The sequence below is a fragment of the Microcaecilia unicolor genome, chromosome 14 (assembly GCF_901765095.1).
Source record: "Microcaecilia unicolor chromosome 14, aMicUni1.1, whole genome shotgun sequence".
In the NCBI taxonomy this organism is placed as follows: domain Eukaryota; kingdom Metazoa; phylum Chordata; class Amphibia; order Gymnophiona; family Siphonopidae; genus Microcaecilia; species Microcaecilia unicolor.
In genome coordinates, this window is record NC_044044.1 from 24,176,367 (window position 1) to 24,195,769 (window position 19,403).

The following is a 19,403-nucleotide window of genomic DNA, read 5'->3' on the forward strand; positions in this document are numbered from 1 at the left end:
TGAAACCATGGGCTCAGAGCGAGTAGAGTGACGAGAGTGTGGGATATGGTTTAACTTCTGCTGTCAATGAGGAGGAGAATGCACACTTGACAAGTCAACTCCCAAAATGGCCGATCAAATATGTTATCCACCAGTTTCTTCATTGCATCATGAAGGCATTAAGATTTCACTCATAGTAAGTAGAACAGTGAATCCTTTAATATTATTACTTTGTGCTTTATAAATCAATAATTTACAATTAAGTTATGAAGCCCTTGAAAGCAAAGAAATATACCAGTCTGGAGGAGATCGGACACTTCCGAGAAAACGAGATGGAAAGAATAAATCTGGAAATCCTGAAAATCTATTGCATGAAATCCACTGTAAAAAATATTTTAAATCTGAAGGGCCATTTTAAGATGTCCAAATGAAATCATAGTATGAAACATTTTATTTTCTTTGGAACTCCTTGGTACCTTTCTTCAAACTCTATCTACCCTCTCCACATAAAACATATAAGATTAATCTCTTTCTTTATTACATGCTTATTGAAGCTCAAGGTGCTGCTACACTGATTATACTTATATGGCAAGTATCACAATGAGAAAGGCAAAGTATATTCAGAATGAGGAGCATATGCACTGAGATAGATTTGACCTCAATATTCAGCCAGTGGTGATCAGCTAATTTCAAAGTGTTGACCGCTGTGAGTTTCGTCTGACCTGAATATTTAATGCTGGGCTTAATCCAGGTACCAGTATTGACTAACCCGATCATCAGTGGCCACCAGGAGATACCTTGGTGGCAGCTAATGTTCAGACTAGCACCCTGATAACTGTCCTGGATAAAGTTAGGACAACGTTCTTGCTGTCTTACCTTTATCTGGAAATTTACCCAATTAGCAGACTGAATATCATGAATAATCAGGTAAGCGATGGCATTGCCCCCACCATGTCCCCACAGTGCCCCAACACTAACCACGTGGAGCAGCATTTTAGAAACAAAGTCCAACTGAGAACATGGACGTCCAAGTCAGAATGTCACAAATGGACATCCATCACACATGTATTTTAGAACAGGATAGAGTCTGTTTTAAAATGCTTGTGAGATGGACATCCATGTATTACTACTACTACTTATCATTTCTTTAGCGCTACTAGACATATGCAGCGCTGTACACTTGAACATGAAGAGACAGTCCCTGCTCGACAGAGCTTACAATCTAATTAGGACAGACAAACAGGACAAACAAGAGATAAGGGAATATTAAAGTGAAGATGATGAAATAAGGGTTCTGAACAAGTGAATAAGGGTTAGGAGTTAAAAGCAGCATCAAAAAGGTGGGCTTTTAGCTTAGATTTGAAGACGGCCAGAGATGGAGCTTGACGTACCGGCTCAGGAAATCTATTCCAGGCATATGGTGCAGCAAGATAAAAGGAACGGAGTCTGGAGTTAGCGGTGGAGGAGAAGGGTGCAGATAAGAGAGATTTACCCAGTGAATGGAGTTCCCGGGGAGAAATGTAGGGAGAGATGAGAGTGGAGAGGTACTGAGGAGCTGCAGAAAAGTCCAGCATGAACATCTATTTTACAAACTGATGGGCCCTTTTACTAAGCCACGTAAGCATCTACGTGTGTCCAACGTGTTCCAAAATGAAGTTACCGCATGGCTCTTGCAATAATTTCATTTTTGCTGCACATCCGCTACGCGCAGCCAAAAATAATTTTTATTTTCTGCAGCGCGCATCGGATTCTCACCATGTGGTATTTGGCGTGCATAGCTCATTACCGCAAGAGACTTTACCGCTAGGTCAATGGCTGGTGGTAAGGTGTCAGACCCCAAATGGGCGCGTGGACGCACATCCATTTTCAGCAAGAATTTTAAAATGGCCTTTTATACAAGTGCGCTGAAAAAAAAGATTCTGCTCGTGCCCAAAACCCACGCCTACACTACTGCAGGCCATTTTTCAGCACACCTTAGTAAAAGGACCCCTGAAATGTCCAAATTATGAACAGGGAAATCAAGGAACATAGACATCTGTGTGGGAGCATAGGAACATCTATCATATAAAATGGCTACTTAGATGACCATGCACAGCAGAGGGGTAGCCTAATGGTTAGAGCTGTGGGCTGGGAATTAGGGGATCCAGGTTCAAATATCACTTCAGCTGTTCTTAATTTTATTTTAATGTGAGCCATCCAGGAACAGAAACTTACCTACTGCCCATGAATGTACACCACTTCAATAGACTTCAAGCTTGCATATGTCTTATATATTCAGGGGCAGTAGGTATTTTTCTGTTGCTGGGGTGGGAGGTCACAATTATTTAAAAAAAAAAAAAAAAGCCAAATTACAAGTCATTCCTAGGTCTTTTGGTTCTCAGACCGTTGCAATAACAATTAGGTTACACCTCAGACCTGCATACTACTATGTTAACCTTGTCTATAATACCTGAAGGTCTGGTATCTCTTGCTGGTTTTACAAAGATGTCATTCCTTATCCCTCCAGTGGACAGCTGCACAATCGGAGTAGATTTCTGAAACCTGGAAATGACAAGTACCAGGTCTGAATGCTGAGGTTCATTTTTTTTTTTAGACATGGACATCCCTTGTCCTTCTGTGATCAGAGTTGGCCATCCATATTTTGGGCCTTCCCTAGTCCCAGTCAAAACACGCCCAGAGCATGCTCCTTGCTATATGGATATACTGCAGTGTTAGACATCCACATCCTGCCTCTTAAATATTAGATGGAATCTGAAAAGCTGTTAACCAAGGATGTTGGAGCAGCGGTGACAATATTATACACCATAATATAAAACGGACCATTTCTTGAACCTGTTGTCAGATTAGAGTTTTCATCATGACAGTTTTCATGTATTTCTAGGGGGCAATTTCTCCAAATGGATTAGTTTATGCATACCATGACAGGAATGAACCTTACTCCTAAGCCAGGGTACGTGGCGTATGATCTCAGTCTCGCGTAACATTTCCAGTTGTAGTTGCGTTATACCAAAGAGCTTATTTCTCCCTTACAATGTTTGCACTGAGCTTTCACCAATATCTACTGATTCATCTGACTGTGTTGTTTTCATGCTTTACCTTTATCAATAAGACGCCCACAGGGGGATGTGATGAAGATCTGCTCTTCTGCTGTTTCTGCAGTAGTAATACTTCGTGATGGAAATGTTCAAAGTCATTTGCTTGATAAAGAAGTGTTTACCTGTGGGGCCCCCGCTTTCAAAAAATGTCCTCCCTCAATCTCCATAACAAAAAAATGACAACAAGTCATTCCATCATATTCTTTTCAACATGCTTGCATTTGTGTAATAACTGCCTCTCCTAATTCTGCGATTTTATCTTTAAGGAAACCAGAGGAGATATATAGAAGACCAAGACAAACGTCACATGGATGGAAGTAAGGCACACAGAACAAGGAAGTCTCACACAAAAGAAGGCTGGTATTTATTTTTAGATATTGCCTTGTTCACAAATATTTTCCCTCATTTTTGAAACAATTATAACTTATTAAGAATAAACATTCAATTGAATTACTGAACGAATTCCTGTGGTAAAACATTACAAGAATGCATAGAGAAAACCAAACGATGGTGAAAGAGTTTATCCTCCGTGGATTCTCCAGCAATGGGGTTGGACAGCCAGTTCTATTTACGCTATTATTTTTAATCTACACTTTCACATTGACTGGGAATATAACAATCATCAAGTTGGTTTGGTCCCACCCAACTCTTCAAAAGCCCATGTACATATTCCTTGCAAATTTGTCTTTTGTCGAAATCTGGTTCACAACTAGCACGATGCCAAAGATGCTGTCCGGTTTACTGGTTCAAGATAACTACATTTCCTTCACTGGCTGCTTCTTGCAGTATTTTTTCTTCTTCTCCTTGGGTACAACTGAATGTTTCCTTCTTGCCATCATGGGCTATGATCGATATCTAGCCATCTGCCAGCCCCTACGCTACAATGTGTTAATGAGCAGAAGGAAATGTTTGTGCCTCGGTGCTTCCTGCTGGATCGCTGGATTCACCTGGTCTGTATTGCCTGTAAGCTTAATATCCCAGCTTCCTTTCTGTCGAGAAAATGAAATCGATCACATCTTGTGCGATACGGGACCACTACTGGAAATTGTTTGTGAGAGGGATTTTACGATAGAAGTTGCTTGTTCTATATGCACCTCATCAATGCTCCTTGCTACCTGCTTGTTTACATCTATCTCTTATGCTTTTATTATACAAACCATAATAAGAATCCCTTCCGCAGCTGGGCGTCGCAAAGCCTTTTCCACCTGTGCCTCTCATCTCACTGTGGTGTTTTTGATGTTTGGATGTACTATGTACATGTATATTAGGCCATCAGGGAAGCATCCATTGAAGTATGATAAATTGTTGGCTACAATCTACACTATTGTAACTCCTTTTCTGAATCCCATTATCTACAGCCTACGGAACAAAGAGTTCATGAAAGTGGTGCGAAAGGTCATGAGCTGAATTGTGTGCTTTTCAAATTCATCTGCAATTTGCAATGTGTAGACGGGGGAATTCTATAAATGCACCTAAAGTTAGGTATCAAACAACTAGGCACGTAGGGGCCCATTTACTAAGGTGCACCTAAAAGTGGCCTGCCTTGGTGTAGGCGTGTCTTTTGGACACACGTAGGTCAATTTTTCAGCGTACCTGGAAAAAAAGGCCTTTTTTTGGTGGCCAAAAATGGACGTGCGGCAAAAACACGCGACCTAATGACCTTCCGGAAACTACTGAAGACTTACTTGTTCAATAAAGTGTACAAAATGGATCCCCCATAACGATCTGACTCCTAAACTACACCAGACACAATTTGCCTATTTTATTTACACCCTAATTACTGATAATGACACCTTGTCCTGATATCATTATGTTATGTTGTTATCCATTTATCCACTTCTTACTCGACATAAGTTTTGAATGCACCTTAATAGCAACAATTCTGAAATTCTTCTCCGTTAATATGACTGCCATAATATTCCTGTACACCTTATCTGTTATATATACTCTGATTTTCTATTCCATCAATGTGATTGTAGTTGTATTATATTGTAAGCCACATTGAGTCTGCAAATAGGTGGGAAAATGTGGGATATAAAGGCAGCAAAATAAATATATAAATTAATTAATTAAAACCAGCGTGTGTCCATTTTCAGTCTGAGACCTTACCTTAGCAATAAGGTCTCACGCAACTATTCCATAAAGCACACACTGAAATAGTTGTAATCCCCCGAATTCTACTTAGTATGCCTAGTGTTCTGCACAAAATCCAAGCATAGTCTTTAACAAGGCGCATAACCTAATTGGCAAAAAAGCTAATCAGTGTTGATAGCATTACTTAACAAGTAATACTGAACTCTAATTAAGTAATAATTAGAATTTACGTGCACAGCTCGCCAAGCATATTCTGTTATAAATTGCACCTAAATTCTAACCTGTGCAGTCCAAAGGGGTGTGGCTGTAGGCATAGAATTGGGCATTTCATGGGCATTTCAACATTTACATGCATTGTTATAGCATATGTGCCTACATCTGCATGTCAGCAGTGGCGATCCTAGGTCGGCTGACACCCGGGGCGGATCGCCGCTGCGCACCCCCCATGGCGAATCAACCCCCCTTTCCGGCACATCAACCCCCCCATCAACCCCCCCCTGGCGAATCAAACCCCCCCTTCTGGCGCATCAACACCCCCCCTGGCGGCATATCAGCACCCCCCCCCCCCCCCCCGGTGCCTTCTTGGTTGCTGGGAGCAGCCGCGCACCTGTCAGCTCCGCTGGCCCTGCTCTCTCTGCCCCGGAACAGGAAGTAACCTGTTCCAGGGCAGAGAGAGCAGGGAACCAGCGGAGCTGACAGGTAAGCTGCACCCCCCCAGCAGCGTGCACCCGGGCGAACCGCCCCCCCCCTTTGGTACGCCACTGCATGTCGGTATTTACGCCAAATAAAACATGGCCTAAATGGATGTGATCAAATTTGGTCATGTGGAGTGATGCTCAGCATACTGGATATACTGTGTGGAAATTTAAGCCCACTGTACAGAATTTGGGTGTACTTTAAAGAATACGCCTAGGTGTTTTTGTTTCAGGTGCCTGATATAGAATCTGGCCCAATGCCCATGATCCACCCATGACTCTCCCATGGGGACACTCCCTTTGCAGTAATGCACTGGGCCATATTCTATATCTACATGCATAAATTTGGGAACGCCTATTTCCCCATCCGTAGCCACGCCCCTTTTGAACTCTACGCATTAGAATTTAGGCTCAGTTCATTACAGAATATGTTTAGCGAGTTGTGTGCGTAAATTCTAAATATTGTCAATCAGTGCTCATTATTGCTTGTTAAGTGCTGTTATCAGTGATGATTAGCTTATTACGCCAATTAAGTTACACGTGTTGTTATATAACATGCCTGGATTGAAGTTTCTTGAAATGAAACAAGAATCTATTGGGTTAAATGCTTGTTTCCAATTGAGATTTCCTTGTAAATGTTTATTATTCTTTAAAGACAAAAGATAAATAAATAAAATAGTGTAAACTACTAATTCTATTGCGATCCTGTTTGGATGTGGTATGCTAATCAACTTTTATATGAATAAAAGCACAATCAATGCTATGATGACTAACTGCATTTCTTAAATGTTGATTGACCCTTATTTCTACATAGACAAGAAAACTGTTACCAGAACATACTTATCCTCAATTATACTGATCTGCGACATCAGAAACAGGTTGAATGGAAAGACCTTCGAACATATTGTCTGTATTAACCTATGCATATAATTACAGAGAAATTAATGACCTCCACTGGGTGCAACAATCCCTCTGAATAATTTTTCTTTGATCAAAGACTTGCAGTTTACCCTCTCTAGGTACTTCCACCCTGCTCAACATTTAACCCTGTATAAAAGCCAACATGGGCAAGTCATTGTCTGTTGAGTTCCCTAGAAAGGAATCTCAACCTAAGACTGAAACCATGGACACAGAGGGAATGGAGTGATAAGTGCCACCTCTGGTTCAAGCTTCTGCTACCAACGAAAGGGAGAATGCGATCTTGGCAAGCTATGGCCCCAACTGACCAATCAAATATCTAATCTACCTATTTCTGAAGGCACTAAGACTTCACTCACAGTAAGTAGAATAGTGACCAGCAATTTTATTACTAGGTGGTTTGTAGATCATGACTAACATCAATTTAATGTTGGTAAAAAAAAATCTCTAAAAGAAATATAAGAAATTGAAGCTCTTGCTTGCAAAAAAAAATCCATCAGTTTGTGGAACGTCATTGAAAAGGCAACAGCTACAAAGAATGTTGCCTCTTACGACCTAGACAAGTTTCTTTCTGTTCTATTCTTAGGATGCAAAAATGAACATTTCTGAGAAAATTAGAGGGAAAGAATAAATCAGGAACGCATGAAAAGCCATTGCATGAAATCCCCTCTAAAAAGTATTCTAAAATCTGCAGGGCCATTTCTAGGATACCTCCTTAGATGTTCAAAATGAAATAAAATAATGTTTCACCCTTTAGAACACATTGATACCTTTCTTAAAACTCTTTCTAGCCTCTCCACACCACACACATTAGATTATGAGCTTCATATATTATAATCTACAGTGGTATTACATTTATTAAACACATATGGCAAATATCACATTGAGAGGTAAAGCATAGTGACAATAAGGATAACATGTGCGGAGTAAAGTCTTTTTACTCCATATTTTCTCTGCTTTTGTAGTATTGTTCTCAATAGAAATCAAACAAAATGAAACACGGAAAAGAAAATAAGATGATATCTTTTTTATTGGACATAACTTAATACATTTCTTGATTAGCTTTCGAAGGTTGCCCTTCTTCGTCAGATCGGAAATAGGCAAATGTGGTAGCTGATAATACTGTATATATAAGTGAAACATCCAAGCATTACTTTGACAGTCTGACAGGGTGGGAGGGTGGGGGTGAGTAGGAGGTATGCATGGGGACATCAAAGCATAGGATGTTGTATTCACACAAATGGGAGGGAGGGGGGCGATGTCACTGGCAGCGTCACAGCACGGAGATGCTCCCCAGCATAACTTTCCAGGAGCTTTTGGAAGTGTGTAACCATGAATGCATGTGTTTTCCTGCCTGCCATCATCATGTGAGACCAAGCAAGTCTTCTTTCCACTGAGCCGAGAGGTTGTGTCTTCGCTACCCTGTCCCATCTATATCCTCTTCAGACTGGAGTTCATAGGAGCTCTTTCCATTCTCTAGGATTTATAAACCACAGAACCCCAAAAAGTCCAAAGCGGTTCTTCATAGTTATATATTGTACAGATTTTAGACGTAAAATAATATCAAAGTGATAATCTAAAAAGATAATAAACTTTGATTAAGGGCAGAAATGCTTCTGAAATAAATACAGGACACAGGCCAGCGCCTTTCTCCCAGAACACCACCTAAACTTCCGGAAATCACTAAAAAACAACCTGTTCAAAAAGGCATACCCTATCGACCCAACTTAAGTGCCTACACCCAGCAAAACAACGAAACCAAAGCTTGTTATAGACTCTGCATAACTCTTTCTCTCTACGATTCCCCAATTGTGTCTGTAACACATGAACCTTACTCGAGCACAACAACTGTTTGTATTTGTCTCTCTACCGGAGATGGCGAACGCCTCTACGGTTCAATGTAAGCCACATTGAGCCTGCAAATAGGTGGGAAAATGTGGGATACAAATGTAACAAATAAATAAATAAATATTCTTTCATAAATGTTTGCATTTATATGATACCTGCTTCATCTAACTGCAGCGTAACTTTATCCTATGATTATAACTTTAACAAAATAAGAGGGCCTTTTTTTTTTTTTTAGAAGACTGAGCCAGGCTTCTCTTTGATGGATGTAAAGTACACATACAGCACAGAAGCTTCACACAATGGTATACCTTGCCATACTTTGTATTGTTGTTCGAATATTTTTACTGTTGTAATTGCCTCCTGCTCATGTTTGATCTATTCTTACTGTACACCGCCGTGAGTGAATTCCTTCAAAAAGGCGGTAAATAAATCCTAATAAATAAATAAGGGAAGGCTGGAAACTTCTTTTATTTTGTTTTTACAATTTTACAATAATTTCAAGAATACATCTTGTTTGGCAAAGATGATTAACAGAGGGGAAAATAATATTACAAAATAATTCTATAATTCCCATCTTACATTGAAATGATGAAACATCAAAAGAAGAAATATTTTACTTAAGGTTAATAAGTTTACAATATAAAATATTTGAAACTCATTATATCATTCATCTATAGTCCGCAATATAGGAGGCATGTCAAAATATTCAAGTAATTACAAAGAATAAACTAAAGATTCTTTCCATAAAGAACTACGGATTGAGAGGGAGTTCCAGGAGTTCCTAATTAATTTACGGAGTAGATGTAATTATTTGACTTAACTGTGCAGAAGGTACCAGGGCAATTTTAGAGTCCAAAAAGGAATTAAATTGTATAGGATCAAAGAATATATATTTTAGAGAATTTAATTTAACAACACATTTGCATGGGAAGGTTGGCCAGAAAAGAGCACCCAATTGTTGTATCTTTGGGCGTAATTTAAGAAATTCTTCATGCCGTTTTTGGGTTGCTTTAGAAATATCCAGAAACATTCTTATTTTGTAATCCATAAAGAGCTGTTCTCCATGTAAGAAAAATTGTTTAAGTATCCAGTCTCTGTCCGGTTGTAATACAAAAGTTACTATTAAAGTCATTGATGTTAATCCCAAATTGTCATCTTCCAAAGATTGTGTCAAATTTAAATCCAAAGAATCAAATGGTATTTCCTCTCATTGATATACCAATTACTGATTCTCCTTTTTCTTATAAGGTAATCTGGAAACTTATTTTAAATTTTGTACTGTTCACAAAAATATTTCTGTCCAAAATTTTTTTAAATGGTTTATTAAAGAAAAAAACATTCATTTGAATTACTGAGTGAACTCGTTTTTTTGTGTACTAACTGTTCCTGCTCTTTCCAGGTGAAACTTTGGAAGAATGCAGGGAGGAAATCAAACGATGGTGAAAGAGTTTATCCTCCGTGGATTCTCCATCAATGGGGCTGGACAATCAGTTATATTTACACTAGTACTAGTAATCTACATTCTCACATTGATTGGGAATATAACAATCGTCAGGTTGGTGTGGTCCAACCCAACTCTTCAGAAGCCCATGTACATGTTCATTGCAAACTTGTCTTTTGTCGAAATCTGGTACACAACTAGCACTGTACCGAAAATCATGGCTGGCTTCCTCACTAAAAATAACTACATTTCCTTCACTGGCTGCTTCTTGCAGTATTTTTTCTTCTTTTCTTTGGGTACCACTGAGTGCTTCCTTCTTGCCGTCATGGGCTATGATCGCTATCTAGCCATCTGTCATCCCCTCCGCTACAGTATGTTAATGAGCAGCCGGAAATGCTTGTGTCTTGGCGCTTCTTGCTGGATCGGTGGATTCGTTTGGACTGTGGTGCCTGTAAGCTTAATATCCCAGCTGCCTTTCTGTGGAGAAAATGAAATTGATCACATCTTGTGTGATACAGGACCATTACTGGAGATTGCTTGTGTGAGGGATTTTATGACAGAAGTCGCCTCTTCCGTTAGCAGCTCATCAATGCTCCTCTTTACCTTCTTATGTACTTGTATCTCTTATGCTTTTATTATACACACCATAGTAAGAATTCCTTCCTCATCTGGCCGTCATAAAGCCTTTTCCACCTGTGCCTCTCATCTCACTGTGGTGATTTTGATCTTTGGATGTGCTATGTACATGTATGTTAGGCCAACAGGGAAGCATCCGTTACATTATGATAAATTGTTGACTACAATCTACACAATTGTAACTCCTTTTCTAAATCCCATAATCTATAGTCTACGGAATCAGGAGTTCGTGAACGTAGTGAAAAAGGTCATGAGACATTAACAAGTTAATTAAACATAGCATTACTTTGTTCATTAAATGTATTTACAGTTTGCATTTTTGGAATATGTTATGCTACGCCAATTTTACTCTACATCCTGTGTTCTTATCTATCCATCTAGAACTTTAATATACTTCATCTAACCATTCATGCCCTCACCTATCTATATCATATATGCTTTCTGTATATATTTGCATCATAGCTTTCAGAGTTTATAAGCTGCATTCTGTATGATGGCCAAGTAACGCCACAAGATCATCCCGCAAATTTCTCAACCTGCACTACCCCAGCTGCAAAGGACTTAAATACAAGCTGATGCACGCCACTACCTTCTCTTACAAGAGCACGCAGATATGGAATGCATTACCTACAGACCTGAAAGCAATCAAAGAAACAACTACATTTCGAAAATCTCTGGAAACATTCTTCTTCAACAAAGCCTACAATGAAAACCTATAACCTCACTAAGTCCACTCAATTATGAACGCACACCCTCTACAACTACCTTAACAACTCTCTTCCTTCATCCCTCTCCCCTTCCTTAATCGCTACACATAACTAAGTGTATCTGATATCCAACTATGACAATGTTATTAAATCTATGTAAGCCACATTGAGCCTGCAAATAGGTGGGGGAATGTGGGATACAAATGAAATAAATAATAATAATAATAATAATTGTAAACAATTTTGTTTTCCTTATTATCTCGTTTTACTAAGTTGCGGTTAGTACTATCACCTAATGCATTCTTACTGCAGGTAAAAATGCCTTACCGCGGGGCATGCTTAGGCATCCCACATTCATGTTGCCATCAGCACACACTATCCACATGCTAAAAATTAGAATTTATCTTTTAGCGCTGGTGAGGGTCTGGGGGTGGAGAGTGTTCATGTTCTGAGTTAATTGTTAGTGCAGCTACATTGCCGTGTACTAACCGATTAACGCATGGTTAGCACCTGAGTCCTTACCGCCTACAAAATAGGTGGTGGGGGGAGGGGGTCAAACACTAATAGCCACATGCTAATGGAAAAATTAGCATGTAGCCATTCATACAGAAAATAGAAAAATCGGCCATTTTACCCCTGCAGAAAAAATGGCCTCAGTGTGTAGGAATGACACATGTAAAGGGAAAGAAAAAGGCAGAGCCCATTCGGGGAATGCCGCTCACAAACGGGTGGAAGGCCAGCCAGGCAAAAGGGAAGGAAGGGAGGGGCAAGAAAAGGGGGGCTAGAAAGAGATAGAGTCAGAGTATAGGCACAGGTAGCGAAAGGGTTAAAGAAAAGGAAAAGGACAAGGAGAAGAGGAGGGGCGAAATAAGCAATAAAAGGGACAGCTGAGGGATCATGCAGCCTCTTTAAGCCAGCCAACACAGGAAGCAGCGCTGACCCAACCCACCCGCCCCGAATGGAGTAGTTGTCACAGTTAGGCGTAAAGTTACATCATTGATACTGTCACAGCGACAGGTACACAGTCGACGAATAGACAAACTGATAAGAATTATGGAAAGCGTTAAGTGAAAGTAGCTTAGTGTAAAATTAAAATGTAACCAAGAGTCATATGCCACACAGTAGCTGAGTCACAACTTGTCTCCTGGCTCTGACGGCCAGGAGGCCCAGATCAGCAGATCGGGAAGAGCAGGGTGTATCCTTTAACAAGATACACCGGAGAGACAATCGGTGTGGCAAGTGGCACCACAGCAGGAGAACAGGCTGCTCCAACGGCAAGATCTGTGGGACAAAGAAGCTGTGTACCCACCTACATGCGTAATGTTCTTAGTTATGATGTCAAGTATTAGACTGCCCATGTTGACGAGACTTGATATACTGCTTTTCTGTGGTTTTTGCACCTACATTGAAAGCAGTTTACATAGTATATTTAGGTACTTATTTGTACCAGGTCAATTCGGCCACCTTTTCGAGGGTTGGTCGTGAAAAAAAGGGACCAAGTAAAGTTGGCAAAATGCTCGTCAGGGCCGCCCTTCTTTTTTCCATTATCGGCCAAGGACGCCCATCTGTTAACCACGCCCACGTCCCACCTTCAGTACACTGCTGACACGCCCATGTGAAGTTTGGTCATCCCCGCGATGGAAAGCAGTTGAGGGTGCCCAAAATCGGCTTTCTATTATGCCGATTTGGGCGACCCTGAGAGAATGACGCCCATCTCCCGATTTGTGTCAGAAGATGAGCGCCCTTCTCTTTTGAAAATTCACCTGCTAGGGTTCTGCACAAAATCCAAGCATATTCTTTAACAAGGCACATAACTTAATTGGCTAAACAAGCTAATCAGTGTTGATAGCAGCACTTAACAAGTAATAGTGGACACTAATTTAGTAATAATTAGATTTTACACGCATAGCTCGCCAAGCATATTCTGTTATAAATTCCACCTAAATTCTAACATGTGCAGTCCAAAGGGGTGTGGCTCTGGAGATGGATTTGGGCATTTCATGGGTGTTTCAACATTTATATGCATTGTTATAGCATATGGCCCTCTGTGCCTAAATCTGCATGTCGGTACTTACGCCAAGTAAAACATGGCCTAAATGGATGTGATCAAATTTGGTCATGTGGAGTGATGCTCAGCATACTGGATATACTGTGTGGAAATTTAAGCCCATAGTACAAAATTTAGGTGTACTTTAAAGAATACGCCTAGGTGTTTTTTTTTCAGATGCCTGATATAGAATCTGGCCCAATGCCCATGATCCACCCATGACTCTCCCATGGGGACACTCCCTTTGCAGTAATGCACTGGGCCATATTCTATAACTACATGCATGTACGGGGGATCAGTACACTATGAATGCTGGCTCCTCCCATGACCAAATGAATTGGATTTGGTCGTTTTTGAGATGGGCGTCCTCGGTTTCCATTATGGGTGAAAACTGGGTACAACCATCTCTAAGTTTGTCCAAGTCGATCTAAATGTTGAGGTTTGGGCATCTCCAACCGTATTATCGAAATGAAAGATGGACGCCCATCTTGTTTCTATAATACGGGTTTCTCTGCCCCTTCGCGGCGCCATCCTTACAGATGGGCACCCTTAGAGATGGTCGTCCCCATTCAACTATGCCCCTCTGTGTGAACACTTACCACCACCTATTTTGTAGGCAGTAAGGGCTCATGCAGTAATCCTGTTCTACCCAGTCACCATGTGGTAATGCGGAGTGGCCTAGTGGTTAGTGCAATCCAGAGGTGGCCAGTTCAAATCCCACTGCTGTTCCTTGTGATCTGGGGCAAGTCACTTAACCCTCCATTGCCTCAGGTACAAACTTAGATTGTGAGCTCTCCTGGGACAGAGAACTATCCAGACTACTTGAATGTAACTCACCTTGAGCTACTACTGAAAAAGGTGTGAGCAAAATCTAAATAAATAAAATAGTGTAAACTACTAATTCTATTGAGATCCTGTTTGGATGTGGTATGCTAATCAACTTTTATATGAATAAAAGCACAATCAATGCTATGATGACTAACTGCATTTCTTAAATGTTGATTGACCCTTATTTCTACATAGACAAGAAAACTGTTACCAGAAAATACTTATCCTCAATTATACTGATTCGCGACATCTGAAACAGGTTGAATGGAAAGACCTTCGAACATATTGTCTGTATTAACCTATGCATATAATTACAGAGAAATTAATGACCTCCACTGGGTGCAACAATCCCTCTGAATATTTAAGATTTTTCTTTCATCAAAGACTTGCAGTTTACCCTCTCTAGGTACTTCCACCCTGCTCAACATTTAACCCTGTATAAAAGCCAACATGTGCAAGTCATTGTCTGTTGAGTTCCCTAGAAAGGAATCTCAACCTAAGACTGAAACCATGGACTCAGAGGGAATGGAGTGATATGTGTCACCTCTGGTTCAAGCTTCTGCTACCAACGAAAGGGAGAATGCGATCTTGGCAAGCTATGGCCCCAACTGACCAATCAAATATCTTATCTACCTATTTCTGAAGGCACTAAGACTTCACTGACAGTAAGTAGAACAGTGACTTCAACAATTTTATTACCAGGTGGTTTGTAGATCATGACTTTAACATTAATTTAATGTTGGTAAAAAAAAATCTCTAAAAGCAATATAAGAAATTGAAGCTCTTGCTTGCAAAAAAAATATCCATCAGTTTGTGGAACATCACTGAAAAGGCAACAGCTATAAAGAATGTTGCATCTTACGACCTAGACAAGTTTCTTTCTGTTCTATTCTTAGGATGCAGAAATGAACATTTCTGAGAAAATTAGAGGGAAAGAATAAATCAGGAACGCATGAAAAGCCATTGCATGAAATCCCCTCTAAAAAGTATTCTAAAATCTGCAGGGCCATTTCTAGGATGCCTCCTTAGATGTTCAACATGAAGTTAAAAAAAATGTTTCACCCTTTAGAACACATTGATACTTTCTTAAAACTCTTTCTAGCCTCTCCACACCACGCACATTAAATTATGAGCTTCATATATTATAATCTACAGTGGTATTACATTTATTAAACACATATGGCAAATATCACATTGAGAGGTAAAGCATAGTGACAATAAGGATTACTTGTGCGGAGTAAAGTCTTTTTACTCCATATTTTCTCTGCTTTTGTAGTATTGTTCTCAATAGAAATCAAACAAAATAAAACACAGAAAAGAAAATAAGATGATATCTTTTTTATTGGACATAACTTAATACATTTCTTGATTAGCTTTTGAAGGTTGCCCTTCTTTGTCAGATCGGAAATAAGCAAATGTGGTAGCTGACAGTGTATATAAGTGAAAACATTCAAGCATTACTATGACAGTCTGACAGGGTGGGAGGATGGGGGTGGGTAGGAGGTATGCATGGGGACATCAAAGCATTTCATTGATATTCTAACAGGATAGGTGTGGCTAGGTGAGAGGAGGGTGATAAACAGAGGAATACAATTTTATAATGGGCTAGAAAACCCAGATCCTTGTTAAGTCCTGTCTGTCGGGTATTGTTCAAAACCAGGGTTGGTCAGTGCATTTTGCATTTATTTCTGAAGCAGTAAGCTCTGATATACAGGCCACAGTGGACAGCTAATTCCAAGGTACTGAACGCCATGGGCTTTTTCTGACTTGAATATTAAATGCTGGGACAAAATCAGTGTATCAACATTTAAGAAATTCTTCATGCCGTTTTTGGGTTGCTTTAGAAATATCCGGAAACATTCTTATTTTGTAATCCATAAAGAGCTGCTCTCTATGTAAGAAAAATTGTTTACGTATCCAGTCTCTGTCCGGTTGTAATACAAAAGTTACTATTAAAGTCACTGATGTTAATCCCAAGTTGTCATCTTCCAAAGTTTGTGTCAAATTTAAATCCAAAGAATCAAATGGTATTTCCTCTCCTTGATCCACCAATTGTTGATTCACCTTTTTCTTATAAGGTAATCTGGAAGCTTATTTTAAATTTTGTACTGTTTACAAAAATATTTCTGTCCAAAATTTTTTAAATGGTTTATTAAAGAAAAAAAATTCACTTGAATTTATTTATTTGTTGCATTTGTATCCCACATTTTCCCACCTATTTGCAGGTTCAATGTGGCTTACAATTTTTCCGTCATGATTTATGTCATTTCAGAATACATATATAATTGATAATATATACAGAACATGAATGCTAAATTCACAGTCGGGTAAAAATGGGAAAATATACAAATGGTATCACATATTAACATGGGTTGCATAATAAAATTAAATAATTCGGTATATGAAGAGAGTAATCCTATTGTAAGTAGATGATGGTGAATTCCAATTATAAGTCATTATGGTATGTCGTGTTAAAGAGATGTGTCTTCAGTGCCTTACGGAAGTTAATTATGTTGTGAATTATTTTCAGGTCCAATGGTAGCGCATTTCACATTTGTGAAATTAAGTATGAAAAGCTGGATGCATGTATTAATCTGTATTTTAGACCTTTACAGCTGGGGAAATGAAGATTTAGGAATGTGCGTGCCGATCTTTTAGCATTCCTGGGTGGTACGTCAATAAGGTGTAACATGTATGTCGGAGCATCACTGTGAATTACTTTATGCACTAGAGTGCATATTTTGAAAGTTATACGTTCTTTAAGAGGAAGCCAGTGTAAGTTTTCTCTTAGGGGCCTAGCACTTTCGTATTTTGTTTTTCCAAATATAATCTGACTGCAGTATTTTGGGCGGTTTGAACTGAATTACTGAGTGAACTCATTTTTTTGTGTACTAACTGTTCCTGCTCTTTCCAGGTGAAACTTTGGAAGAATGCAGGGAGGAAATCAAACGATGGTGAAAGAGTTTATCCTCCGTGGATTCTCCATCAATGTGGTTGGACAATCAGTTATATTTACACTAGTACTAGTAATCTACATTCTCACATTGATTGGGAATATAACAATCGTCAGGTTGGTGTGGTCCAACCCAATTCTTCAGAAGCCCATGTACATGTTCATTGCAAACTTGTCTTTTGTCGAAATCTGGTACACAACTAGCACTGTACCGAAAATCATGGCTGGCTTCCTCACTAAAAATAACTACATTTCCTTCACTGGCTGCTTCTTGCAGTATTTTTTCTTCTTTTCTTTGGGTACAACTGAGTGCTTCCTTCTTGCCGTCATGGGCTATGATCGCTATCTAGCCATCTGTCATCCCCTCCGCTACAGTATGTTAATGAGCAGCAGGAAATGTTTGTGTCTTGGCGCTTCTTGCTGGATCGCCGGATTCGTTTGGTCTGTGGTGCCTGTAAGCTTAATATCCCAGCTGCCTTTTTGTCAAGAAAATGAAATTGATCATATCTTGTGTGATACAGGACCATTACTGGAGATTGCTTGTGTGAGGGATTTTATGACAGAACTCGCGTCTTCCATTAGCAGCTCATCAATGCTCCTCGTTACCTTCTCATCTACTTGTATCTCTTATGCTTTTATTATACACACCATAGTGAGAATTCCTTCCTCATCTGGCCGTCATAAAGCCTTCTCCACCTGTGCCTCTCATCTCACTGTGGTGATTATGCTCTATGGATGTGCTATGTACATGTATGTTAGACCAACAGGGCAGCATTCATTGCGTTATGATAAATTGTTGACTACGATCTACACAATTTTAACTCCTTTTCTAAACCCCATAATCTATAGTCTACGGAATAAGGAGTTTGTGAAAGTAGTGAAAAAGGTCATGAGACATTAACAACTTTCTCAGTCTTCACTATCCCAGCAGTAGGAAAGTCAGTTACAAACAGATGTGGGCTTCGTCTTTCCCATTTACCAGTGCTAAGACTTGGAACGAACTGCTGAAGCAATTAAAAGGGATATTAGACCATCAATTATTTAAGAAGTTCTTAAATACATTCCTATTTATGAAAGCCTATTCCTCAACGAACCCCACCATTTGACTCTCCCGTTGTAGTTTGGTGGAACTCTAACCTAATTGCTCTTGTTGGCCAGTTTTTCCTTCCCATGCCTTTTCTGTGATTTCCGCCTAACTGTCATCCTATGCTTCTACCTTTCATTTATTGTAACTTTTCTTGAGCTACTGTACACCACAATGTGCCTGCGCTTGTGGGAAAATGTGGGATAGAAATGCACTAAAAATAAATAAATAAACAAATTAATTAATTAAACATAGCATTACTTTGTTCATTAAATGTATTTACAGTTTGCATTTTTGGAATATGTTATGCTACGCCAACTTTACTCTACATCCTGTGTTCTTATCTTTCCATCTAGAACTTTAATATACTTTCATCTACCCATTCATGCACTCACCTATCTATATCATATATGCTTTCTGTATATATTTGCATCATAGCTTTCAGAGTTTATAAGCTGCATTCTTTATGATGGCCAAGTAACTCTTTAATTTTAAACAATTTTGTTTTCCTTATTAATTATCTAGTTTTACTAAGTTGCGGTTAGTACTATCGCCTAATGCATTCTTACTGCAGGTAAAAATGCCTTACCGCGGGGCATGCTTAGGCATCCCACATTCATTTTGCTATCAGCACACACTATCCACATGCTAAAAATTACAATTTATCTTTTAGCGCTGGTGTAGGTCTGGGGGTGGAGAGTGTTCATGTTCTGAGCTAACTGATTAGTTCAGCTACATTGCCGTGTGCTAACCGATTAACGCATGGTTAGCACCTGAGTCCTTACCGCCTACAAAATAGGTGGGGGGGGGGGGGGGTCAAACACTAATAGCCACATGCTAATGGAAAAATTAGCATGTAGCCATTGATACAGAAAATAGAAAAATCGGCCATTTTACCCCTGCAGAAAAAATGGCCTCAGTGTGTGGGAATGACACATGTAAAGGGAAATGAGACTTGATATACTGCCTTTCTGTGGTTTTTGCAACTACATTCAAAGCAGTTTACATAGTATATTCAGGTACTTATTTTGTACCAGGGGCAATGGAGGATTAAGTGACTTGCCCAGAGTCACAAGGA

At 39.5% G+C, this 19,403-nt stretch overlaps 3 protein-coding genes across 3 annotated transcripts; all 3 read left to right on the forward strand.

The window, feature by feature from the left end:
- Nucleotides 1-3,581: 3,581 nt before the first annotated feature.
- On the forward strand, nucleotides 3,582-4,481 carry LOC115457090 (olfactory receptor 11G2-like). The gene has a single exon (XM_030186514.1). The coding sequence runs from the start codon at nucleotides 3,582-3,584 to the stop codon at nucleotides 4,479-4,481; it is 900 nt and encodes a 299-aa protein (XP_030042374.1).
- Nucleotides 4,482-10,044: 5,563 nt separating this feature from the next.
- On the forward strand, nucleotides 10,045-10,968 carry LOC115457091 (olfactory receptor 11H6-like). Its single transcript, XM_030186515.1, has one exon. The coding sequence runs from the start codon at nucleotides 10,045-10,047 to the stop codon at nucleotides 10,966-10,968; it is 924 nt and encodes a 307-aa protein (XP_030042375.1).
- Nucleotides 10,969-17,218: 6,250 nt separating this feature from the next.
- On the forward strand, nucleotides 17,219-18,142 carry LOC115457092 (olfactory receptor 11H6-like). Its single transcript, XM_030186516.1, has one exon. The coding sequence runs from the start codon at nucleotides 17,219-17,221 to the stop codon at nucleotides 18,140-18,142; it is 924 nt and encodes a 307-aa protein (XP_030042376.1).
- Nucleotides 18,143-19,403: the final 1,261 nt, after the last annotated feature.